Source organism: Protomyctophum bolini, assembly GCF_963924005.1.
Source record: "Protomyctophum bolini genome assembly, chromosome: 5".
Lineage (NCBI taxonomy): Eukaryota > Metazoa > Chordata > Actinopteri > Myctophiformes > Myctophidae > Protomyctophum > Protomyctophum bolini.
The window spans coordinates 8,553,254-8,579,694 of NC_137866.1; the positions used below are offsets into that span (position 1 = coordinate 8,553,254).

A 26,441-nucleotide genomic window follows, 5' to 3' on the forward strand; every position below is an offset into this window, starting at 1 on the left:
AATTAATTGGTAAAAGTACGCTAAATAACTCATTTTTAGACCATTTGGGAAATAAATAAATCCGCGGCGGCGCGATCTAAGGGTAATGGACACATAACGGACACCCGGGTATAAATGCAATAATTTATTAACAAGAAAATAATGAATATTTACAGATATATGACATGTTAAAGAAATCTGTCGGTGAGCACTTATAACATAGTTGAAACAACAATAATGAGACAGACACAATTCAGAGTTTCAGAGTATTGGAATAGAATGTATTCGAATACGGAGACAGCAGTGACACGTTACAATGGAACACCGTACTGACTCAACACATCTCAGTCAGGCTTCAGCTTAAATACATTACCCCCCCCAGGGGTGGGTGGGTCTTGTATACATGACATCAGAAGACCCCTTCAGAACCACACATGTCACAGGTCACAGACAACAGCTTCTCATGGCTTGGTTTACGACGTCGTTAAATGTACTAGCATTCCACATTTCCTTGACTTTTCCCCCATTTAAGAACTCAAAACCAATATCACAACTCTCCGGACGTAGAAGTAGGCGAAACGACCCTGAAATCACATATCAGGTAAAAAAATTCCTACAAGGCTCTCTTTAAGTCTATCAGAGCAACCGCCCTCAGGCCTACGTTACACAGCGTCACCACAGTTTTATAACAACAAACAAGGCGAAGCCGTCCGCTCAGAACTGTCCACCTGCACACTTGACAGTGTGCTGCAGGCGTCACGTGGTTAAAACTGCACAGAGCAATCCAAACCGGCAGTCTTGTAGCTCCTGCACAGGGCTCAAACACAAAGCACTAGGCTATTGCACATCTCATCCACAAGTTCAGCTTGCAGATTGGCCATCTTGACAGAACAGCTGCAAACGTCACAGCTTTCCAAAGAACGGAAATTGTCACCGCACAGGTGACGCAGCATCATTCTTCTGAAGCACATGATCGCAGAATTCAGAGTCCAGAGTGCCAACAGCACTTATATCCCTCATTTAGGAAACCAGCGTGGAGACGTTCGCGGATAGCAGACTAGCCACGCAACAGCTGTAGTGAGTCTACAGTCCACCTGCCTGCTGGCAATATAGCCTGGTTGTGATATGTAGATGTGATTGATATTTTTTGTTTGTTTTTTTTAAGTCATTCTATAACACAAAGTAATTGAATTTATTTTATGTATTAATTGTATTTTATATATTACTATGTTATTACTAATTTTATGTATAACTATATTACTAATTGTATTTATTTGATGTATTACTATGTTATTACTAATTTTACTTCATGCATTACAAATTGTATTTGTTTTATGTATTACTGTGATTACTAATTTTATTTTTTATGCATTTATTTTTGTATGTATTACTGTTATTACTAATTTTATGCATTACTATATTGATAATTTAATTGATGTATTATTGTCTACATTACTAATTATATTTATTTTATCCATTACTATGCTATTACTAATTTTATTTTATGTATTACTAATTTTAATTTACTTTTATTTTACTATTTTAATTTACTATAATCTATTTTTTTATCGTTCGTTTTATCCATTTATTTATATTATTATCTAGTTATTTATATTGGTTTATTATTTTATTGTTTAGAGCCCTGATTGATCACATCTACATATCACCACTACCAGTCAGGATCTGAGTGACTCAGAACCCTGGTGACCTCCAGATGGAGCCACACAGGAGACCAGCAACGTCCTAAAGAAAAGAAAGAAATGCTCATTACTACTTTGTTCATAAAACAATATTGATTGAAATATTTATTAACAGTTTGCAGAATTACAGTACATGTCAAGCACAAACTCAATACAAAGACTGTTAACTGCAAGTGGACGACCCAATTAAGCATTACACTTGTTTACAAGAGGGTCCACCATGTTCAATTCTTCAAAACATTTAGAGACGTACAAATAAGACACTTCTATATAGTCAAAGAACAGAACAGGAATTCATCATAAAGGAGGTAAACAGGGAAAATAAACATATACAGTGAGGGGAAAAAGGGAGTCAAGGGATTCACATGTCTTAATGACCGTTGGTAGGGCGTTCCACATTTTGGTGGCATAGGAGTGAAAATAATTTAGTCCCTTGTTTGTGCCGAATCTGGGTTGTACATGGTTCGTTGCACTCCCTCTGGTGTTGTGGGTGTGGACTTCGTTAACATAAAGGAAGTATCTAGACAGGTACATGGGTATCTTGGTGGTGTATCGAATCTTGTGGACCAGACCCATTGCAAGATGCTGTACTCTGTCGTCGACCCTACGCCATTCCAGCCTGTCAAAGTGGGCAGGAGTGAGGTAGGTTCGGGGGGTGAGGCCAAGTAGGAGCCTGACCAGTTTGTTTTGGGAGGTCTGGAGCCTAGTTTTAAGGGCCTTTGAGGTGCTGTGGTACCAGGAGGTGCATGCATAGTCAAAGAAACCTTGTACGAGGGCTCCTGTTAAGGTCTTCAAGGTGTTTTTGTTGACCAGTGAGGAGATCCTGTAAAGGAATCTTGTTCTTTGGTTGACTTTTTTGATTACGTTGGTGGCCATTTTATCACCGGAAAGATTAGCCTCCAGGATGGAACCTAGGTAGGTAATTTCATCTTTACGTGTGATAACATTGTCACCAACTCTAACCAAGAAGCCATTTGCCTTGCTGAGATTACTATTAGATCCAAAGAGAATGGATTCAGTTTTTCCCCAGGTGTAAAGATAGTTTGTTATCAGCGAGCCAGGTGCATATTCTACCGAGTTCAGAGCCGAGGGCCTTTTCAACCTGCAGTTTGTTCCTGTCCGAGACTAGCAGTGCCGAGTCATCTGCGAACAGGAACAAGTTGCAGTCACAAGCTGATGTCATGTCATGATCATAGTGTGTGTGCGTGTGTTGTATAGTTACCTTGCTGTGATGTAACTCCAAAGGTGATCAGAAATAGTTGCTCCATCGGCTAGAAACGTGCTCTTCACCGGCATGATGATCTTGTTCCTAAAAAAAAAGTCTATAGTCAACCCTAACTGATTACAGAACATGATATAAAAAAACACAACTAGAAGGATTTAGGCCTGTCACAATTACCTAATCGCCAAGTATTTGAGATACTTTTTTAGAGATTAGTCATAATCGTCTCCATGTTGAAAATGTTCATATATTGTCAAACATTTTAAAGAAATAATGGAAGCAACCGATCTACAAGCTTTGTAATTTTCTTCTCTTTTAGTGTATAAAGTTGTTGAATTATGCCATGTGCAGCTTTTTGTTTACAAAGCCTACAAAAGCCAAAGTTTTATTTAGAATGTTATGTTATGACGCAATTAAATTGTTACTAGTAATTTATTTGAGAAACAATTAAATCGGCCATTATAAAACCTCAAATTCCGACAGGCCTAAACGGGTTCCAGTGATGTCTACCGAACCTTCCAGCTCCATCCGAGCCTCCCAGCGACCCAGAAGTCCTCCGCGGAAACACCCAGGGAAAGCTTCGGATCTCGGGCATCGGCTGAGATCTCCATTCTAACAAAGAACGAAAGACAGACAGACAGACACAAACGCACCCCAAATTAGCTTTGCTGTGTGTGTGTGTGTGTGTGGGTGGGTGTGTGTCCTGTCACAACATACACATGCACTTACAGTAACGTTTAAGAATAGGGATTACCGATTATCGGCAACGGACGATTATTGGCTTTTTACTATAAAGCCTATAAAAAAGCCCCAACCCTAAAGCGGTTCGTACTGTCGAGTTCCTCACCGAAGCGGTTCGTATATGTTGAGTTCCTCTCCGAAGTCCTCCAGCGTCTACCCAGATCTCCGTCCTCTGTCCTCCCATCCATCCAGGCCCAGGTCGGAAGTCCTCCAGCGTCTACCCAGATCTCCGTCCTCTGTCCTCCCATCCATCCAGGCCCAGGTCCGAAGTCCTCCAGCGTCTACCCAGATCTCCGTCCTCTGTCCTCCCATCCATCCAGGCCCAGGTCCGAAGTCCTCCAGCGTCTACCCAGATCTCCGTCCTCCCATCCATCCATGGACAGACCTGCAGATCTCTAGAGGCTCCAGCTGCGTCTGCCATTTCCATCCTGAGAGAGAAAGAAGAAAGCATTAGCTCTACAAGCTCACAACACGTTGCAACGCGGTGTGAGCTTGTAGATCTGCTATTTTTGCTGAACGCTCCCTCAGAATAGGGATGCTGGGGTTGAAGTGGTAGGGTCATTAAGACTTTGATTAGCTTGGAAGGCTGACAGACATTCAACCACAGTGCCACTAGGAGGCATCAACACATGTACAGTCCTCAACATCTTGTCATTTTTTATTCAAGTGCTTCTAAAAGCAGATGAGATATTGACTCTCAAACTATTATGCAGAGTCATTTAGATTTATCATAAAATATTTAAAACATTTGGATGACTGTAGTAAATGATGCCATTCTTCGTGCCATAACAGTACAAAAGCAGTTATCCATCCTCAGAAACAAGCCATAACTATTCCTACTCACAGCTCATCAGAGTCCTCTGAGGAAGCCCCCGGGGCGGGGGGGGGGAGCTTTGGAACGGATCTCTGTCCGGGAACATCAGCTCGTCTATCGATATCTCCATTCTAACAAAGAAAGAAAAGAAAAAAAACACACCAAATTAGCTTTGCTCTGTGTGTGCATGTGTGTGTGTGTGTGTGTGTGCGTGTACCCTGTCCAGCAGTGGCGTTCCAGCGACGTCTACCCAGATCTCCGTCCTCCCATCCATCCATGGACAGACCTGCAGATCTCTAGAGGCTTCAGCTGCGTCTGCCATTTCCATCCTGAGAGAGAAAGAAGAAAGCATTAGCTCTACAAGCTCACAACACGTTGCAACGCGGTGTGAGCTTGTAGATCTGCTATTTTTTGCTGAACGCTCCCCCCAGAATAGGGATGCTGGGGTTTTAAGACTTTGATTAGCTTGGAAGGCTGACAGACATTCAACCACAGTGCCACTAGGAGGCATCAACACATGTACAGTCCTCAACATCTTTTGTCATTTTTTATTCAAGTGCTTCTAAAAGCAGATGAGATATTGACTCTCAAACTATTGTGCAGAGTCATTTAGATTTATCATAAAATATTTAAAACATTTGGATGACTGTAGTAAATGATGCCATTCTTCGTGCCATAACAGTACAAAAGCAGTTATCCATCCTCCGAAACAAGAAAGAACTATTCCTACTCACAGCTCATCATGAGGAAGCCCCCGGGGGGGGGGGGGGGAGCTTTGGAACGGATCTCTGTCCGGGAACATCAGCTCGTCTATCGATATCTAACAAAGAAAGAAAAGAAAAAACACACCAAATTAGCTTTGCTCTGTGTGTGCATGTGTGTGTGTGCGTGTACCCTGTCCAGCAGTGGCGTTCCAGCGACGTCTCCCACGATCTCCATCCTAACAAAGAAATAAAGATTGATTAGAGTGACCAAGAGCCAGATATATATTATATATATATATATATATATATATATATATATATATATATATATAGCCTAGTCCTACATCAAACTTTTATTTATAGAGAAATTTTAAAACAGAAGCTAAACATATCACTTGCAGTAATCAACGTTTAAAGGACCACTTCACCACTTTTCAACCTATCTTCATTATACTAGTCCTCACTAATAATGGCTACCATTTTTTTGGTGTCTCATAGGACTGTGGGCAGTTCAGAAACCCGTCCACCAGTGACATCATCGATAAGGATTCCAAGCTATTAGAAACGGCAGGCTTTCTAGTCCTGAAAAGTTGCAATGCAAAAATGGAAGCCATCGTTCTCACGATAATAAAAATCTAAACATTTTTGTAAATAAATATTGTTTAAAAAGAATCTGCCCAACGATGATGTCACTGGTGGATGAGTTTCTGAACAGCACAGTCCTCCTATGAGAAGCAGACTGAGTAGGATCTTTTTTTACTATAGAGTTCTTACTGTGCGGTTCCTCACCTGGCAGGCCCAGGTCCGAAGTCCTCCGGCATCTACCCAGATCTCCGGCCTAAGAAAGAAAGACATGTAAAGACAATATTTTGCAGCTTTTGTTGAGCTGCAAATTCAGAACCACTTAAACCCTCTATATATATATATATATATATATATATTTGATAAAACAGACCTTTAAAGAGAGCATTTGGTATATGCTCCGATTTCACTCTACACAGATTGATTTGCCAAAAATAGCAGATCTACAACAAACATGTTGCAACGCGGTGTGAGCTTGTAGATCTGCTATTTTTGCTGAACGCTCCCCCCCAGAATAGGGATGCTGGGGTTGAAGTGGTTCAAAAGTGTCATTAAGACTTTGATTAGCTTGGAGAGCTGACAGACATTCAACCAGTGCCACTAAGAGGCATCATACTGCCATGCTATACTTCGTGCCATCACAGTACAAAAGCAGATATCCATCCTCAGAAACAAAGAAATATTCCTACTCACAGCTCATCAGAAGTTCGCAGAGGAAACCCCCGGGAGGGAAGCTTTGGAACGGATCTCTGTCCTTCCACGACGCATCCACCCTGACAAAGAAAGAACAAAAGATTAATTAAAGTGACCAAGAGACATTGTGTACTTTCACATCATACACAAAATGTATAGAGAACATTTAAAACAGAAGCTGACCATACCATTCCAGAGAACTGCAGATATCCACCTGTATGGGCGCCGGTTGAGCCTCGATCGCAGCATCTGGAAGAAGACATGGTGGTCTATGAATGGCTGAAGAGCTTTGCACATCACTCACTTGTTGCTGCCGCCAATAGGAATTTGTGATGTCTGTGTGGCGACAATTTCTGTGTCTGTCCATTTTTATTTATTTTTAATAATACATACAATTTATATAGCACTTTTCAAGGTACCCAAAGTTGCTTCACAAAACAGAAGTAAAAACAAATTAGAAAATAAACTAGTTAAAGTTTAAAAACTAGAAATCATTTTTTGGCATGTTTGTGAAGCTTTTCGGTTCCACACCAGTAACGACCGAGGCAGCAGGGTGAGAAAGCTCAAGAATGGCGTCCCATAGGGGGTCAGTGCTGGCACTGAATGATGCTGTTCAACATCTACAAATCCACGACCTCCCTGCAACAACATCAAGTATGGCTATGCAGACAACCCGACTCCCGAGTACTGTGCCCCAGTCTGGAGCCGTAGCCCTCACGTCAAGAAGCTGGATGCAGCCCTCAACACCGGATGGGCCACCCCAAAACAAACAACTGCCTGCCCTCGCTGGAATCACTCCAACAGAGATCAGACGAGAAGCAGCCACGCTAGCCCTCACCGGGAAGGCACAGCTGAGTGAATCCCAGCCACCTCCTCCACAAGGTCGTCAGAGACACCACAGCACACGTGCATCAAGTTACGGTGCCCTTTGCCACAACACACACACACACACACACACACACACACACACACACACACGCATAAAGTCACGGTGCCCCTTTGCCACACAGGCCCAGGAAATGCTCCACACAACACCAGCTGACACCTCCAAGGCATCCTGGGTGAAGGCAAGACAGAGGGACCAGTGGAATACATTGAGGACCCCAAATATGTTCTTTGCCAGCACCGCCCCTGCAAGGAGTGGACAACCCTCAAAGCAGAAGTGACATCTCGGACAGTGCCCACTGTGAATGCGAGGATCCACTACAGACTGTGGAACGCAATAACCATCAGCCCCAAATACCGGCCACCGAATGGTGATCATGGCTTAGGTGACCTAGACAATGACACACTGGACTGGCTTGCTGCAACAGAGCTGAAGTTCTATGGACATACGGCAGAAGAGGTTTATGAAACGTATTTGTAATTTCTTCATTTTTTTGGCATGTTTGTCAAACTGTGGCATTTACTTGGGGGTGTTTTATTTATTTATTAGTGAAGTTTTAGTGGCACTTGTGGCTTTTGTGACATTCTTTGAAATGTATTGACACATTTGAGATACGTTTTTGTTAGGAATGTCGGCCGATAAAGGCATTAAAAAATATATCGGTTTATTTTTTTTACATTAAAAACATCTACAAGCTCACAATGAGACACGTGAGCTTGTAGATCTGCCATTTTCAAATATTTCTTTTTACATTTGAAAACTTGAAATGAGACATTTTACATAATGAGCACTTTTACTTTTTGTACTTCAAGTACATTTTTATACCAAAACCTTTGTACTTTTACTCGGGTAGGCCTACATGTTGAATTTACTTGTAACGGAGTATTTCTATATTGCAGTATTTATAGCCTACTTTTATTTAAGAAAAAAGTTTTAGTTATTTTTCCACCACTGGAAAAAGCCTGCATATATACACATCTGTTGATATCGGAAATTAGGAGTTGGACAATATCCAACACGGACTGTCGGACATCCCTTGATTTGTGTGATTTTGTGGCATTTTGTTTACTTGTTTGTTTTGCGAACGACCAAAGAGCACACCCAGTATGTATCAAAAGGCTATTTCCACCAGTCAGGTGTACTTATATCTACATCTCATAAGCGGCCATGTACTAAACACTACAGATATCACAATTTGACTTTGGCAGCAGCAAGAAACGACTGATATGCAAAGCTCTTCAGCCATGCTTCTCTCTATACAAACACTCATAATGTCCAGATGGACATCTTAGCAGCCATGATGGGGTGGTCGGGCCTGGAGGCCACTCAGAACCCTGGTGACCTTCACATGGACATCTTAGCAGCCGGGATGGGGTGGTCGGCCTGTCAACACAACTGAACGGTTACTTTTTCCAACACATTTGGTTTAAATACCTTACATTTCACAGTAACTGTGAGGTTGGCCGACCGGCCAAGGCTCCAAAAAGACAGAACAGTCCAAGAATGCCCTTTTGGGGTTTTTAATTCACCTTTCCAGTCCCGTGCAGATTATGGTATACAGTGCAGCCTCTGCAAAGACAATGACGAAAAACAAGATTTGGCCTAAAATAACAGATGTACAAACATAAACACACATGAAGACAACACTACTGAACAACACCTAAGACAAGGAGAAGCTGTAACAGGCCACAGGATCATCAGAACTCTTCGGCTCTGATGTATGAATACTTTTACTTAAAGCTGCTTTAACCCATTCTGACCTGAGATCAGATTCATACGAGGTTTCCACCGGACACACACGGGTCTGATGAACCCATTCTGACCTGAGATCAGATTCTAAAAAATGTCAGTCGTTCTTCGATTTTTCAAAAATAGCAGATCTACAAGCTCGTAGCGCGCCACTCGGTGGCGCGCTATGAGCTTGTAGATCTGCTATTTTTCAATAGCTAAAGCATAACATAGTGCTAACACCAAAATGGGTGCCCGCCCAGAATGGGATAAGCAATAATATGTCAACATTTTTATTACCTTTTTGTTTAGACAGCTAGTGTCACTCCCTCCATGAACGAGTCAGTCGTTTCTGTTTACTGATGATTTTATTGAGCTCTCACTCTCTCAATAGACCAACGTCAAAAGTTAAAACTGATGAACACACAATGAATAAACAACGATCAGTACATGAACAAAATTAAGCACATAAACATAACGAACATGACAATATAATGCATACATGAACACATGGATTTATACCTCACTGGCTGCATAAGGGGAATGAAGGGAACGGAATGACAGGAAACCCATATGAACAACAACAAACGTCAAACTGTAACAAAAACAAATCGCATCAATTAAACTCATATACAAATCAAACATACACCTTAAATGTTGACAAAGAACGTAAAACATTGGTTCAGAAACAAACAAACAAACCTTGGTTAATGACACGCTTCTCTCAAACAATTCATGTCCTTCCGTCTACACGGAGGCTTGACAAACAATGTTGTGAGCCATCGCTGGTTCAACACCAAATAAGGACATGGCACCGGACGTGACGCAATTCCAAATTACCTTTCCCAATATAATGTGAAATAAAACAAAATAATGACAGAAACATCTTTCTGGCAGCCAAAGTAGGAGTTTGTGTTGTGTGAGTGTAATGGTTTCAAAATAAACGGGGCAAACAAAACAAGAACAGGCTCCAGACATAAACTAAATAAAGTACTTTTCTTTCTTTCTTTCCTTTCTTGTTTGTGCGTTGCGTGCGAGCTGTTGAAATCTGTGTCTCTGCTCCGCTCGGCCGCGACAGTCCCCCCCAACGCAATTCTGTCTACCCAATGCCTAAATTGTAGGCTACCAGTGAAAACATCAACTTCTTTTTTTCCACCGCTGCGGGGGGGGGGGGGGGCTGCGGGGAGGCGGGGCTGCAGGGAGCCCCCATGAGGATCATCAGAACTCTTCGGCTCTGCCACCACAGCTGTACTATAGACCCGTCTGATTGGTCTGACTGATTTTTTAAAATGTTTTATCCCACAATTTTCTAACCCATTTTTTCACCCAGTGTCAATTATCTATCTAATGTAATCCTGGGCGCTACACTTGACCGACTCATTGGAGGCAATGTAGGGTTCAATGTCTTGCTCAAGGACACTTCGACATGTAAGGTGCATTCAAGGTGCAGGACATTATTCAAGGTGCAATGTTATTCACGGTCCGCGGGTGGTTCAAGGAAGAGCTAAAGTCCAAGTCCACTAGAGTCCTGGTATGATCCCCAGTAGGTTCAGGAAGAGCAAAAAAAGAAGGTCAGGTCAGCCTAACGGCATTGCCTGTCATCGCTGCCTCCCTCCCAACTGAGCAGTTCCTATGCCTGTTTCGAACTTATCAACAGTAACCTCAATTTACGATTTACTCAATCCAGAGCGATTTATAGTAAGCAAGAACAACACATGGTAATAAATACATTTAAAGAATCACACCTGTGTGAAGTGAGGGGCGCTCTTATCATCGTACATCATCATACAGTATACAATGAGTACATAATCTCATTTCGGCCAATCAGAATTTGTGTTGACTTTGTCTTCAACACTGCAAATTGTCCATTCATTGTCAATGGAATTTAATGTTTGGGTTAGGACAAAGTTTGTGTTAGACCCCGTCCATATAAACGCCTGGGCCATTATTTGCAAACTTCGACAGCCTCATTTATATTTTGTTGAATGACGGTGCGCCGAAAATCTACAAGCTGAGGGCAGGTTTAGGGCCCGGCCAATCAGAGGAGGACAGGTTTAGGGCCAAATAGTTAATAGCATTTAGATTAGATTAGATTAGATTAGATGTATTTATTGCTCAGGTCAATGCATATACATTCAGGACAATACATACAGGACAATAAATAATTATACAAATACAATAAAACACCCAGCAAAGTACTAGTAAAATAATTCTAAAACATGTAAAGCTATTTAAAAGAAAGCAAAGTCTCTCTCCACACCATGAAACACTCATAAAGTTTGGAGTTAACCATGTTTCATGACTGATGAGTGCTTTAATGTTACTGTAGGGCCAATATGCCTTTCTTTCTATAATCATTCACCAGAGATATACGGTTTAACGTGCTCACATGTTGGGACTTGGGCGTCTTGTTGTTGTTTACTCACTTGTTGTATAGTTGTTTGTCGATGGCGATTGATGACTGCAAGGTTGGTATTATTGGTAGGAGTTTGTGTTGTGTGAGTGTATGGTTCAAAATAAACGGGGGCAAACAAAACAAGAACAGGCTCCAGACATAAACTAAATAAAGGTCTCAAAAAACAGACGAGCGCAGGGTTCGATAACAAATAATAAAGTAGGCTACTTTTCTTTCTTTCTTTCCTTCCTTTCTTTCTCTAACTGCGCTGTTTGTGCGTTGTTGAAAATCTGTATCTCTACTGGCGTCTTTCCACCTACAGCTGTGAGCCTGTGGCTTAATTAAAGGGAACCATGGTGCCATTTCTCAAGGCAACCAGTGGGGGCGCCATTTGGTCAAATCAAATAAGATGGCTCCTACAGTTACATTGAAAAATGCTTTCACCCATACTTGTTTGTTACCAAATTCTGCCACGAGGGGGAGCTTTCTGCAAGATAATGGGATAGTTGTAGGCCTATGTTTGTATTTTAGACATGGAGATATTGTGTTATGTTGACTGTGTTGCTGTGCCACGGGACTGAAATGACTCAAATGAGCAGATGTATTTCATTTTGTATTAATACATGTATGTATTTATTTATTTGTATTTTAGGGTCATTATAGAAGGCTGATTATAAAGGACTTGGTGGTCTGTGCATTCCACCTAGTCTAGTTGTTACAGAAAACCATCTCCTTTGCACATATGCATATAGCTATAGCTTATGAAAGTATCATATTTATAGCCTAAACTTTTGATGGTAGGCTAGCTATATATAAGTCTCCGAATTGCTCTAGAATTTTCCATTATCCTTTGGCTCCATGTGATCCTGTCTCAGCTGTCTGTGATGTTTGACATTGGGAACGGGGTCAGTGTACTGTGTTTAGTTAACAACTTTTTAAACTTTATGCAGTTTGCAGCCAAGTCACGGTGAGCCACGCCCATTGTCCATGTGTTTCTCCCCCCCCCCCCCTCCCATCTCTCCCTCTCCATCCCTCCCTAACACCAGTTTAACACACGCATTTTTCATAAAATGTGTGTCAGTAGGGCAGAGCTTTCCCCGCCACATGCAGAGCGCAGCACATGTAACGTGGCTTATTTGCTAAACGCATACCACCATGCACGGTTGAATAAGCGGCACGTCAAACTCCCCTCAGCACTAGATCCCCGCCAATGAAAATGCACAAAGGAGTTGAAGGAGAGAGAGAGAGAGAGAGAGAGAGAGAGCGAGAGAGAGTGGGAAAGTGAACGGATATCATATCGCAGGTTTCACAGAGCGAGCAAAATCCCACACACTACAGGCAGAAGTTGAGGGTGCAACAAAACGGTCACATTTCTGACTGACTCACCTGAAAACGTGATTGGGGTGTGTGTGCGTGTGTGCGTGTGTGCGTGTGTGTGTGTGTGTGTGTGTGTGTGTGCTTTATACATCAGTGTGCCTGCAGCAGGGGTGTGTCACAGTCACTACATTAACGAAAATCCTCCAGTTGATGATGACTCTATAGTTTTTTTAGTTCATGAGAATTGGTCGCTGTGTTCGCTCGCGCGATATCACGCGCACTTGAGGCCAGGAGGAGGACGCACGCACGAAAGATCCAGAGCGCATGCATGCATGCAGGCAGAAAGCATCCAGCCAGGTATCTTTAACTGGGACGAAGCTCTTCGGCACAACGCGCATCATCATCAGTGTATATCGGTCAGTGAACATAGCCGAATACATCAGCCTGCAGAACCTTTTATAGCATAATTAGTTTATAAGGAAACTTCATGCTCGCTGGAGAGACATTTCCATTATTGCTACCACTTGTGCGCTATATGGACCTGGCAGGTGCGTGTCTTGACTTTCCCACCTGCTCTCCTGAGACTTTCACTCCGGTCCTTTCTTCGATATAGGCTAATCGAGACTATACGCCTACAGAAATATCAGCATCATCAAGAGAGATGGATAACAGTCCTGGAGGTAAGAATAACAACGTCATTGTGATAGCGACAGTGTGGTATCTCAACTCAACACATGAGTGTCAGTGAATTTGAACGCTAATCATGATAATTAAATACAGCTGATTTGAAAGATGTCATTTTCATTGATGTTGCTGCAAACAATTAACAGGCAGGCAGGGTTAATTATTTCTTACCAGTTTTTCAGCACGGTGTATCATGATACAACTTAAAGCCTATAGTTATATAAGACCACAAACTTCTTTGATAATGCAAAATAGAGTGCATTGTGGCGTTCTATTTTATTTAGAATTGTGCATGCATGGCTTTGGATTGATCTCTATGATGTGCGCTTTTATGGCAATTATGTCCGCGTGCAAAATCTTGTTTAGCCTGCAGTAGGCCTATACATATTTGATGTCAACTATTATTCTGATGTTTTAAATGGAGATTGTCTATAAGTGTCAATTTTGTTTTTAAGATGCTGACTAATTTATTTATTTTGCACAGCCCAATTTGTAGCCAGCTATAGACTTTAAAATAATTGAGCAATGAGCGTCCATATATGCAGGCTGAGGCATGCATGGTTAAAAGTGAACTTGATCGGGATATTGTAGCCTACTTTATTCAGCATGCATTAGCCTAATTACCGATTTTAGTATGATTTTATGAAAACTGACCGCATGGGTTGTGTGGGCTTATAGAGTTATGGTTGTGGGTTGTGGTGGCAGCGACTTCCTGTTTTCCATGAAAACAAACTCACGTGGAACTCCAGTGACTGTCAAGTCAATGTGTCACGGGCTGTCAGTCGTAAGCTATAGCATAATAGGATACTGTGTGTGACTGTGTGTGTGTGTGTGTGTGTGTGTGTGTGTGTGTGCGTGCGTGTGCGTGCGTGCCATTATCTCGAGTGACAACTGCATGTCCTATAAGATAAGATATATAGGCTATAATAAACAAGTTTCTCCACAAGATCGAGGCTAGGTTAAGGGTAGCCTGTATACGCACATGACATGAAGTGATCATTTACTATATAGGGTGGATGGTCACGTTCCATAACAGGTGAGAGCATGCATTTGAGGCGTATACCCTGCTATTGCTATGCACGCGTTATACAACATAGTACAGTAACATGTTCTGTGAGGACACAGAACCCGTTGACCCTGCCCTGTATCCGTATAAGGCATACAGTACAGTCAGGCTGCTGCTAGAACTTGTCTTGATACATGCAGGCTTTATGTTTCACTAAAGAACATCTCTCTGGTATATACTTTGCTGTATACCATGTACATTATTATCTATTTGTCAATAAAATATAATAGCAAAAGAACATATGAAAATAGCATCATGGCATGGGTGTTGGTTGGGTAATTGTAATGCTGCGAGAAAAGACAAAATGCATTTCGTTCAACTTTTTTGGTCACCTCCTAGATTGGAAAAGGGGCGAGCCGCGGACCTGTTATAGGCCTAATTCCCAAAGTGATTCCTGTAACCTATATATATATATGCTATACCTACATAGCATAGGTTACAGGAATCACTTTGGGAATTAGGCCTATAACAGAGTGCTGCATGCATGCTGCATGGTGCGTAAATTGCCAGAAATATTTCAATATAGGGGGGGGGAAGGTGTGTCGAGGGATTCCACTATAGAGCATGCTTCTATATTTACTTTTTGTCTCTTTAATGTAAAGCCCCTGGCGGTGGCCGGTGGGCTGTAGGCCTATAGTTGGAACTTGTGGAAGTTGTGGCTGCAAGCCTGCACTGGATACTATAGAGCGCAGCGCGCCGTGTCTTCCCACTGTGTGTGTGTATGTAGATTGTAGCCTACCATCAAAGCGTCCTCACGTGGATTCCCTTGCAGGGCCGCGTGCGACGCGTGATTCCCAAGCCCTCCCTCCATCTCTCCCTCCCTCTCAACCCTCTCAGCTTCCTGCTCGCTCACGCACGGACACTTCTGTGTTGATTACGTCCGCGGTGATGGGAAGGGGGGAGGTTGGTCAGTGGGTCAGCGATTCCATGCATTAACTTAGTCTCTTGTCACGTTTCCCTGCCTTTCGGGTATAGCTAATACATACCGAAAGCAATTTCCAGGCCCCCACTATATTAATGAATGCAGCATGCCTCAATTTGAACATCCCAAACATCTGTCAAGAACGTTCAGGCCAAAGAATCCATGTCCGCAGTCTGGAACGTGACTCTACTGTTAAGCATTCCATGGCCCTGTATAGCCGGCTAGGCCTACTCATTATGCAGAATGTCCCATTTTAAATGTTTTGAATATGGATCTACACAACATGGATGTGTTGTGAGCTTGTAGATCAGCTATTTCCAAATAGCCAAAGTTTAAATAGGGCTGAAGTGGTTAATGTGTAATAAATGTAGATTTTGATTTGTGGATCAAAGTACTAAACTAGGTAACTAAAGTTTTCAAATAATTGTGGTGGAGTAAAAAGTGCAAGAATTACCTCTGAGATGTAAAAGTATACAGAAAATAGCTGGAGTATTTCCACAAAGTAAAAATACCTCAAAGTTGTACTTAAGTACAATACTTGAGTAAATATACTTCCCACTGTTAGCTAGCCTATAGCCTCTATACTGAAGGCAATTTCCAGGACCCCACTTTTAATTAATGCACGCCTCAATTTGACCATCGCACATGTGTGAAGTACGTTCAGGGCATCCACGTCCGCTCTCAGCCTGGAACGTGACTCTACTGTTAAACATTCCATGGACCTGCATGGCCCTATAGCTGTCATCTCCTGACTCCTGATCCATGCGTGCTCTCCAAACCATGCTGAAATTGATACCTGGGATTAACAGAGGCTACACTGTAGTTGATGACATGGTGTAGTAGGCTAATCCTCAAATGGCTTTTATTGAATCCATGTTTGAAGTGTGTTGGTGGTGTGATGTAACGTGTGCACGTGTCACTAATGCATGATTATTGTTGCATTCAAAATGTATGTCTTATATGTTTATTACTGTCTATCTATGTTGATGCGTGCATTTCCACATTAATTGCAAGTGCCAGTGTCAGTGATGCAGCATCCACTTGGAGAGAGGCTAGGGTACATGAATACCATTCTATCATGTTGCTGTTGACCTACTTACTATAGCCTGGGTTAATGAAGTCTGTATCAGACTCTGAAACAGTAGGCACAGCTCATGTATAGCAGCCCACACCGAGGCTATGAGTCCCAAATGGCAGAACACTGATAACTGCATGCCATCCCGGCAGTCATTATTTTGCATATTGATTGTGGCATTCCTCACCAGTCATGACTTATGGGTGAACTACTAATAGTCAAATAAGAAAAAGGAAGGATAGAGAGAGGATAGCTCTGGTCCATAGCTCTAATGCGTTTCATTTAGAGCTATATTACTCCTAACTTCCGCCGCTCACATGAATGCAGACCAGCCTCTCCTCTTTAGCGTAAATAAAAAGAACGTTTTTGCTACTCACCAAAACAAAGGCGGGTTGTGTAACTTGTGTCATTAGAAAGCCTACTTTCCTTAGTGGACGCACTCTAAGCCCCCCACCACACGTATAAACTGTACTTTTTGGCCAGAGGAAAAATATTCTCTATGGGGCAATTCTCTGGGCAATATCAGTAGAAGGCGCAGTGGAGTAACTAAAATATTTTTTTCCCCGGTGGAAACAAAATCCCCCAAAAAGTACAGTTTATACGTGTGGTGGGGGGCTCAGAGTGCGTCCACTACGGAAAGTAGGCTTTCTAATGACACGAACCGCCTTTGTTTTGGTGAGTAGCAAAAACGTTCTTTTTATTTACACTAAAGAGGAGAGGCTGGTCTGCATTCATGCGAGCGGCGGAAGTTGAGAGTAACATAGCTCTAAATGAAACGCATTAGAGCTATGGACCAGAGCTAGAGAGAGGAGAGTATAGAGCAAGGGAGGTGCTCACTATACTCATGTTTCTCTGCCTGCCCCGGCCTATAGCCATTAGATTAGTGCTTGCACGGGTAGGCTAAGCTCACGGTCGGCTGTGCAGGGGACCTGCTGATTCCTCGATTAACGATGTACATACCGTATGCACTGACCTGAACGGCAGCTTGTACGTATAGCCCAGGAGAGTGCATCACTCTGTGCACACAGAACCTTCCGCCAAGTGCGCAAGAGCAGTAAACTGCAAAGAGCAATTCCCCTTTAACCCCAATCTCACAATGCCAATCTCCCAAGGCCGAAATATGATCTGAGAAGAGGGGGCAATTTCATTAAGCCCCATGTCCCAGAACAGCCGCACACAGGGGAGCTGATTGCTACAGTGCAGCCTGCAGGAAAGGCTGGTTGATGCATGTGCTGATTGCGTATCTTGACAGTCAATGAGTTTTATCTTGAGCAGATTGTAAAAACTGATTATTAATTGAAAGCGTGTATATGGCACCCCATGCGGGACCATTCATAAACACTCACATGTATGTGAGTCTTCAGGTGGAAATGCATGTGTTCAGGTGGAGAAGGGGTGTGGTCATGTCTGTTGTGTCTGTTGGGACTGTCTGTGGCTCTGGAGTGAGTCAACAAATCCACTGACACTTGCAAGATAAGGGAAACAAAATAATACCTTGTGTAGCAAAGGGCAACACACAGTAAAACTATTTTGTCAGAATCGATAAATAGGCTACATAGTCTACATTTTAGGGTAGGCCTACTGTAATGCATATATATAGTGTCCTCCAGATGAGTGTTCAGATATTTAATATTATTATATTTAATATGCTATATAAATTTGTCTTCAAATTTCATATGATCTTTCCCATTACTTTAACCGGGTGGGCTATCTTATCAGTGTATTATCCCCAAAGTGAAATCTGTGAGCTGCTACAGTAAATGGTAAATGGTAAATGGTGCATTTATATAGCGCCTTTATCCAAGGCGCTTTACATAGATTGTGCATTACATTCACCCATTCACACACCGATGGCAGCGGAAACCATGCAAGGCACCAACTAGCACATCGGGAGCAATTAGGGGTTCAGTGTCTTGCTCAAGGACACTTCGACAGTAATTCTGGGGGAGCCCGGGTTCGAACTGGCAACCTTGCGGTTCCCATCCAGGCACTCTACCCCTGAGCCACCGCCGCCCCAGTAGGATACAGTAGGATTACTAGGATTTTCCCATGGCAAAACGTGACTCACTTTCTCTGGCTGTATAGTCACTACTGGAGTCCACAGCCAGAGAAAGTGAGTAGTAGTAGTGGACATGGACAGCCGATTGACTCGATTGAGGTACACCGCGCTACTGTAACCTAGCCTATAGGCAGGCCAGGTTTAGACTACTAACAGAGTAGGCCATGCTTCTTTGCAACAACATCTTTGGGGACATCGGGGTGCTCCCCCGTCAGGCCGTCAGCAGAGCTAAGTTGAATTGTGATTGTTGTATTTCTGCACACGAGAGTGCAGATTTGTTTCGGGCAGTATACCGTGTCAGGAGTCCATGTGAGGCGGCGGTCAGGTGTCGTGCAGTTAGCTGCCTCTGAGCACAGTGCCAAGGGAGAGGGACTATTATTGGAAGGAACGGGGGAGGAGGCAACAGACCTCGCAAACACGTGACATGCCTCGGCTCATTTACAACGCATGGCTGGCTAGAGATGTGAGTCTGCGAGGGAAAAGAATCTTCCCTCCAAGGATAAAGAATACAAAAAGAAACAAAAAGAAAAAAAGAATAACAATTCTTCAGAACAAAGCATGTACAAAATTGCCTTGCCTGTAGGCTAGTATAGGCCTACTGCATTTGCACGGAGAATAACATAACGTGAACGAACGGTTGGGTGGTGCGGGTGCGACCGTGCGAGTGCGACTCTTGCACGTAGGCTAGTATATTTTTAGCGCCACGATCTGTGATCGCTTGAGCACACTTCTCACAACGATGATGCAAAAGTTTGTTTGGCGTCGCACATAATTGTGTACTTTATTACATCACCTCGCGTTCAACAAATCAGTTGTGGAAGGAAAACATACAGGTCATGCTGACAAAGTTTATATTCACTACACATGCTCTGCTATTAAGATACTCCCTTAATTGTGATACAGAACGCCCCATGGATATAGCCTATACAGGGGCAGGCCCAAACCTTGAATTTGAGTTATTCAAGACTGAACTATAGAAACTAGAACTAGAAAGATGCAGACTGGGTTTGCCAGCAGCAGCTGGTAGTATTGGTGTGGCAGAGACCAGTGTGAGAACCGGCTGTGTGATTGGTGCGTAGAAATGTGTGGTTGATTAGAACCGCTAATTCAATCAGCTGTAGGACAGCTGATTAGAACTGGGGCATATTACTGTCCTGTGTCCTGCATGAACTATAGCCATGCTTCTTTTTGCGTTATCAACTTGAACTCCCAGACCCTGGCCTTTCTGTCAAGAGAACTGCTCAACTAACACGATGACTAGTCAACTTGACTAAAGGCGATCCTATATGCAGGTTCCTAAAGGCCTCTATCCCTCTCTCTTGACTGCAGGAGGGGTGATCCTATATGCAGGTTCCTAAAGGCCTCTATCCCTCTCTCTTGACTGCAGGAGGGGTGATCCTATATGCAGGTTCCTCGGGCAGTGCCAGCCCTAGCCCAGGCAGCCCGTCTAGCGGCTACCAGACCCAGTCACCTTCTTCCCACTCCCAGCCCTCGTCTCCGGAGGAGATCACCTTCACAGAGATCGGAGCATTGAAACAACAGAGGACGGGTGGATGCGGTACATCGTCCTCCAAGTCTGTGTTCCAGTTCCCGGAGGTGTTCAGCGGCCCCTTGACAGCAGCAGCTGCCACTCCTCAGCAAACCTATGCACATCCCATCGCAGGAAAGAGGCCATGCGGGTTCTCAGGAACGTTCACCAGTGAGTGTCCTCCAACTAAGGCCTTTTCCCGTATGACCACTTAAACCTATGTAGTTGACTGCCGTCCCTCAGGGGTTGTCATTATTATTTTCTTTGAGTTGACTGGCTGTTTGTCTCTTTGCTCCTTCCTCAGAGACAGGTGGAATGGTTCTGCTTTGCAAGGTGTGTGGGGATATTGCCTCCGGTTTCCACTACGGAGTGCATGCTTGTGAGGGTTGCAAGGTAAGCTAACCATTTGCTTTATGCACTTTGAGTGATGATTCGGCAATGATGGTTTGACTTTGCAGCAATTAATTTCATGTTTTTCTTTCGGTTCCAGGGCTTTTTCCGCCGTAGCATCCAGCAGAACATCAACTACAAAATGTGCGTGAAGAACGAGAACTGTCTGATTATGCGCATGAACCGGAACCGGTGCCAGCACTGCCGCTTCAAGAAATGCCTCTCCGTCGGCATGTCAAGAGATGGTGAGACATCCTGACACATTTTATAGTAATGAGAGACTCTAACGCCATCCAGTCAGCGTGCCACAGTGATCTGATTAGCAAAACCAATGGGGAAATGGGTAGCCGGCAGAGTGAAGGTACACTGTGCCGATATATGTAGGTCTGCTTGAGGAATGAGATGCATAAAATCTTTTGAGGTCATCATGGCAGTAGCGCATTCTCTTGCTCCATTGGTGGTGCTGCAACTTCCTTGCACTCCCCTAACGTTGTAACATTGGGACAGGAGGAGATTACCACCCAGCGTTGTATCATTCTTTAAGTTTCAAAGTGTCTTTGGCGTGCCCTTTGCAGCATCCTCCTGTTCGCTCGTCTTTTCACTCTAATTTCAAAGCAGCACCACCCGTTTGGTGTGCCGACTATGTTCCTTGATTCCCCCCCCCCCACTAGATCTCCCTGTCAGACTGTGATTTATGAGAATAGGAGCCCTGAAGTCCCTGAAGCTATCTGTCATCCAGAAAACTGCAGCAAACACAGGAATTATTTTAGGAAATTGGAACAGGGGCAACTTGATTACCTTGTGTATGCCCTTATAACATCTTTCCGCAAATTAATGAGAGATTCGGTAACAATTAAGCTAGGGATGCAAAAAAAACTGCCTTCTGCTGTCACCAGCTTTATTGAGCATGACGCTTACATCACCTACTTTTAGCCTTGATTGTTGAACATTGATTGATCATCTATCATTGCAGATTAAGAAAATAGCATGGGCTGACCTAGAAAAACATCATAGAATGGGCGTATAGCATACACATGACCTACTTGGTGTAGTTTGCCTGTGTTCTTCTTTTCGACGTATCTACGCAAAGCACCTACAGTGCTTTGCGTTGCCTAAGCCGGTGAATACTAAAGAGGGTAGATTATTGTCATTTCGGCATGTGCACATTTTTGGTGCACAGAGAGGTGAGCAGTTGAGCACAGAAAATAGGGTGGGAAAAAAACAGCTTAATCAAGGTGCAAACACTCGACCCCCTTAGAGGAGATGTTGGAAAGAGTCGAGGACCGCAACCTAGAAACCCTGTTTTGCTCTGTTTCAGAGTATTGCACTAACAGGAAACCGCATGCAACTGCCTGCAGCCCACATTTAATAGTGAACTCTGATTTCACACAACACAGCTGGATTAATTTAGTCTGCAAAGCAGGCAAATATTGTAGTCGGTTGGCATGCTGGCATACTTTGGTGGAAGCAACCTATGATGATAGCTATAAGGACGATTGGCCGAATACTAAATGTTTGTTAGCATTTTCAACAAGATATATGGTGTTATATTTTTAATATATTATTTATATAAATATCAAGTAATTTATAGAAAGATCTATATCTTTAAATTACTTAATTTATTTTTTTATTAACTAGGGGATTAAAACAAATATATATATATATAGAAACTACACTGAATCATTCGTGTTAATTGTGTGTGCGAATATCATTAGGCTTTGAGATCATTTCATGTAAAGAGTTTGGTCCCATTGGCCTCTGGCTCTCATCTAACAGTACCCTGCTGTCTCTCCATCTCCCCCTCGGGTTCCGTGCACACAGTGTCATCATCTTTTCAACATCACCTTGCTGTCACTCCTTTCTCCTCGGCCCTCTTATTCGCTTAGAGTCCACCTCTCTAGTTCTTCTCCCTTTCTCCATCTCAGTGCCAGTGACATCATGCTCACGTTGCCCCACTGCCCTACTTACAAACGGTGGGAGGGAGTTGGAGAAGGAGAGAGGGACATTGAGAGAGAGAGAGAGAGAGAGAGAGGAGGATGAGGCGGATGGTAGCAGGGAGTCTATAAATAGCCTATCCAGCTGATGGTTTCTCTGGGATGGGGGTTTGGGGCCTGGGAAGGAAGCAAACATCCATCTCAACAGCACGCATTCCTGACACAATCCTCTTTGAAATGCGTCAATATTTAAAATGAAACGTGACCATTTCCATGCCTTATGGATTACGTGTCTGCGTCTTATCTCGTGCATTATGCAGGTTTATGTTTATTTTTTATTTTTTAAACGTGCTCTGCTTTCATGCATGCTCTGTATGATTTATGGTACAGCAGCTTCCCCATCTGTACCACTGAATAGATGCTATACTTCAACTAAGGCTGGGCAATATATTGATATTCATTGATATTGTGATACGAGACTAGATATCGTCTGGGATTTTGGATATCGTAATATTGCGATATGGCATAAGTGTTGACCTTTTCTGGTTTAAATCACTTTATAGCCTACTTAGATAATGCCAAGATTTGTCCAAAATAGCACAAATAGCCGATCTACACACTCACAACGTGTTGCATTGTGAAACGTTGTGAGCTTGTAGATCAACAAATCTATATAGATATATATATATATATATGCGATGAGATTTGGTTCTGTTAACTTCTGTAGCCTACAGAATGGCCAACAGTGAGTAGAGAAATGTACAGTATGTATCCTTATGTTTGTGTTCTCCTCCTATAGCTGTGCGCTTTGGCCGTATTCCCAAGAGGGAGAAGCAGAGGCTTCTGGACGAGATGCAGAGCTACATGAACAGTATAAACGAGTCGGCTGCCATGGACATGGACTCGTCCCCGGTGAGGGAGACGCCCCCCAGCCCTGGAGAGGCCATTGGCGCTATGTCCAGAGCCTACCAAGACATCTTCACCAGCGGTGGCCAGGAGAGAGTAGTCAAACAGGCCAACATCACCACCACCACCACCACCACCATCAACAACAACAACAACGCCTCTCGCTTTTGTCAGGAAGCCGTGGGCTACACCCACGTCTCCTCCTCCCCACCCAGCTCTGGCCAGGTGTACCAGACTTGCCCTGCTCCCACCTCTCGCTGTCCAGTTGTCCCTAATGACAATCAGCTCACGTTCACGACGGTAGACAACAACAGCCGCTATAACTACTTGATGTCATCCGGTCAGAATCACAACCTGTGTGACCGCACTGCACCTCAAGGGGGCGCCACGGCTAATCATAACAATTTCCCTAGTGTGGGAAACCCTGCCCAAAGTCATCCTTCCTGCCCTTGGAAATTAGCTCAAGGAGCTAAAGTGCTGGTAAGTGCGTGAGGAGACTTTGTGCTACATAGCAAGCTCTTGTTATCTATCTTGTTTGGCGAACAAATGCTGATTCTCCCTTTTCTCTCTCTCTCTCTCTTTCTCACAGGCCTGTCCTCTCAATGCATGCCCTGTGTCTGGGGCAGATCGCACCAGTCAGCAGATATGGGAGTCCTTCTCTCAGTGTTTCACTCCTGCTGTCAAGGAGGTGGTAGAATTTGCCAAGGGCATCCCAGGGTTCCAAGAGCTCAGCCAACATGACCAGGTTATGCTGCTCAAGTCGGGCACGTTTCAGGTAAATTAACCGTGTAAGACCAACAGTCAGAGATGCACAATATAATCAGTAGCGTATCGAAATCGGACATAAAAATGCCATTTGCACCTTTAACCAAACTACAAAAGCTGCCGACTTGTGCATATCAATGTTAAGTAGGCATAGATACTGTCAGATCTCCAGAAGCAGTCCAAAAGAGAATGGAATGGATAATGGCCCTGGATTCATGAATTAAATTACAGAGGTGATGTGACTTGCGACTAGCTGTTAATTAATTAATTGAAGTTGAATCTCGTACACTATATAAGCTGTTCTGTGAACATGTAGGTGTCCGCATGCATGTCATTAGAATACCACTGGAAAGAAAATCACCATTACGCCTGCACTGCCTGCCTACCTGTGTGAGTAACAGTCGTGTTTCTTGGTATTGTCAGGTTCTCATGGTGAGGTTCTGCACTCTCTTCAACGCTGAGGAGCGTACAGTGACATTCCTGAATGGCCAGACATACCCGTTGCCCACCCTGCGGGTCCTGGGCATGGGCTCCCTGCTGGACGCCATGTTTGAATTCAGCGAGAAGTTGGGTTCACTGGGGCTGGAGCCTGATGAGATGGCCCTCTTCATGGCTGTGGTGTTGGTCTCTGCAGGTGAGAGAGAGAGAGAGAGAGAGAGAGAGAGAGAGAGAGAGAAAGAGACAGTAAAACACAGTAAATACCACAATATAGAAATAGTAGCTAGGCATATGTTGAATGTCTCATTTGACATGTTTTCTTTGAAAAGCTTTCAAATATGAGCTTTTCAGAATAGTGGCTCACGACGTGTCGCACTGCAATACATTGTGAGCTTGTAGATCGTCTATTTTCTAGTAGCCTGAAATGATTATTAATTAATTAAGATTAATTAAATGGTTAATGTACAATATATTGCGTAATATGTTGCGTAAGAATAATGTAAATCTGCAAAGTAACTGGTAACTAAAGCTATCGTAACACAATAAGCACAATATTTGGCACTGAAATGTAGTGGAGTAGAAGTACTGACATTTATATTCAAGTGAAGTAAAAGTACCTCAAGATTGTTCTGAATTAGCCTACAGTAATTAGTAAATGGAGTAAATGTACTTAGTTACTTTCCTAATGAGCAATAAAAGTGTTATTTTCCGATTAAAACATCGACATTGTGTGCATTCCACAGACCGTTCGGCTATCTCGGATATGCGGGCCGTGGAGCAGCTCCAGGAGGGTCTGATCCGTGCTCTGCGTTCGCTGATCACGCGCCGCCGCCCGGACGACAACACCCTCTTCCCCAAGCTCCTCCTGCGTCTCCCCGACCTGCGGACCCTCAACAACATGCACTCAGACAAACTGTTGGCCTTCCGCATCGACCCTTGAACATGCCGCTCACATACACAGTGCACTCGTGCACAAGTACACATACATGCCAATATATATATACGTATATGGAAACATATTTGATGCACATGCTATATAAGTGTCGACTCCTCACTTCCAAGGACAGGACTTACTTGGAAATCGAAGAATTGAGGAACAATATATCGTGCACACACTCACACTCACACCTCAGTGTCTCTTGGAGGTTCTAGTGAGACTATAAATCAATATGTAGGCTTAAGGCCTATTCATAGTCTGGATTTTCGGTGGTAAGGTGACCACCGCTCCGGTGGTGAGCTGACCACCGGAACTGAAATAACGTTGAGCGGTGGTGGGTAAAAACAGAGAGAAGGGCCTGAGCGGTGGCGGTGGTTTGCTCTTCACCGCGGTTGTAGTTCGGTGGTCATCCCACCACCGTAAATCCAGACTATGTATGAGCCTTTACAGTTAACCTTTACTTCCAGTCTGCTTCAGACCAAAAGCTGGTACACTTAAGTTTCCCTTATTCCTAAAGTCATTATTAACAGGCCATCAATAACAAACCACATCTAAAGAGCTATCGTAGATAATAGATTCAAACTGTTACAATTTAGGGACCATTAATGATGACTGAATATGTTTCTCTTTGTGTATAAGACAAAAGGGATTCTGTATATATTACTAAATTAAGCTTGGCATCTTAAGGTCATTATACATCACTGTTTCACTAAGAAGGATATACTATCTGCATTCGTACTGCAATAAAATCAATATTAAATGTGTAACCCATATAATAGGATCCGTATAATGCTTTTATCAATTTGTAATGAAATGGATCATCTTCAAGGAAACTATATGGTTTCACATATGAATCCTATTTCACAAAACTGTTACGTAAAATGTGTATCATATCTGGTCGCACACCAGGACTGATGGAGACTATACCTCCACATCATGCATGTTGAGTTTTGTCGTCCTTATGTTTCATTTTGTT

The 26,441-nt window shown here is 43.2% G+C and overlaps 1 protein-coding gene and 1 long non-coding RNA gene across 2 annotated transcripts; one reads left to right on the top strand and one right to left on the bottom strand.

Moving 5' to 3' along the window:
* Nucleotides 1–173: 173 nt before the first annotated feature.
* Nucleotides 174–6,516, bottom strand: LOC308315384. Its single transcript, XR_013964021.1, has 8 exons — nucleotides 6,436–6,516; nucleotides 5,950–5,998; nucleotides 5,191–5,396; nucleotides 4,487–4,785; nucleotides 3,749–4,070; nucleotides 3,417–3,513; nucleotides 2,902–2,988; nucleotides 174–1,722 (listed from the first exon to the last, which is right to left on the bottom strand). It is a non-coding gene; the product is annotated as an uncharacterized lncRNA (long non-coding RNA).
* Nucleotides 6,517–12,992: 6,476 nt separating this feature from the next.
* LOC308315660 (nuclear receptor subfamily 1 group D member 1-like) lies at nucleotides 12,993–25,648 on the top strand. Its single transcript, XM_080763756.1, has 8 exons — nucleotides 12,993–13,441; nucleotides 19,955–20,266; nucleotides 20,400–20,488; nucleotides 20,586–20,730; nucleotides 23,219–23,805; nucleotides 23,915–24,100; nucleotides 24,514–24,724; nucleotides 25,272–25,648. The coding sequence occupies exons 1-8, from the start codon at nucleotides 13,423–13,425 to the stop codon at nucleotides 25,466–25,468; spliced, it is 1,746 nt and encodes a 581-aa protein (XP_080619882.1). The 5' UTR covers nucleotides 12,993–13,422; the 3' UTR covers nucleotides 25,469–25,648.
* Nucleotides 25,649–26,441: the final 793 nt, after the last annotated feature.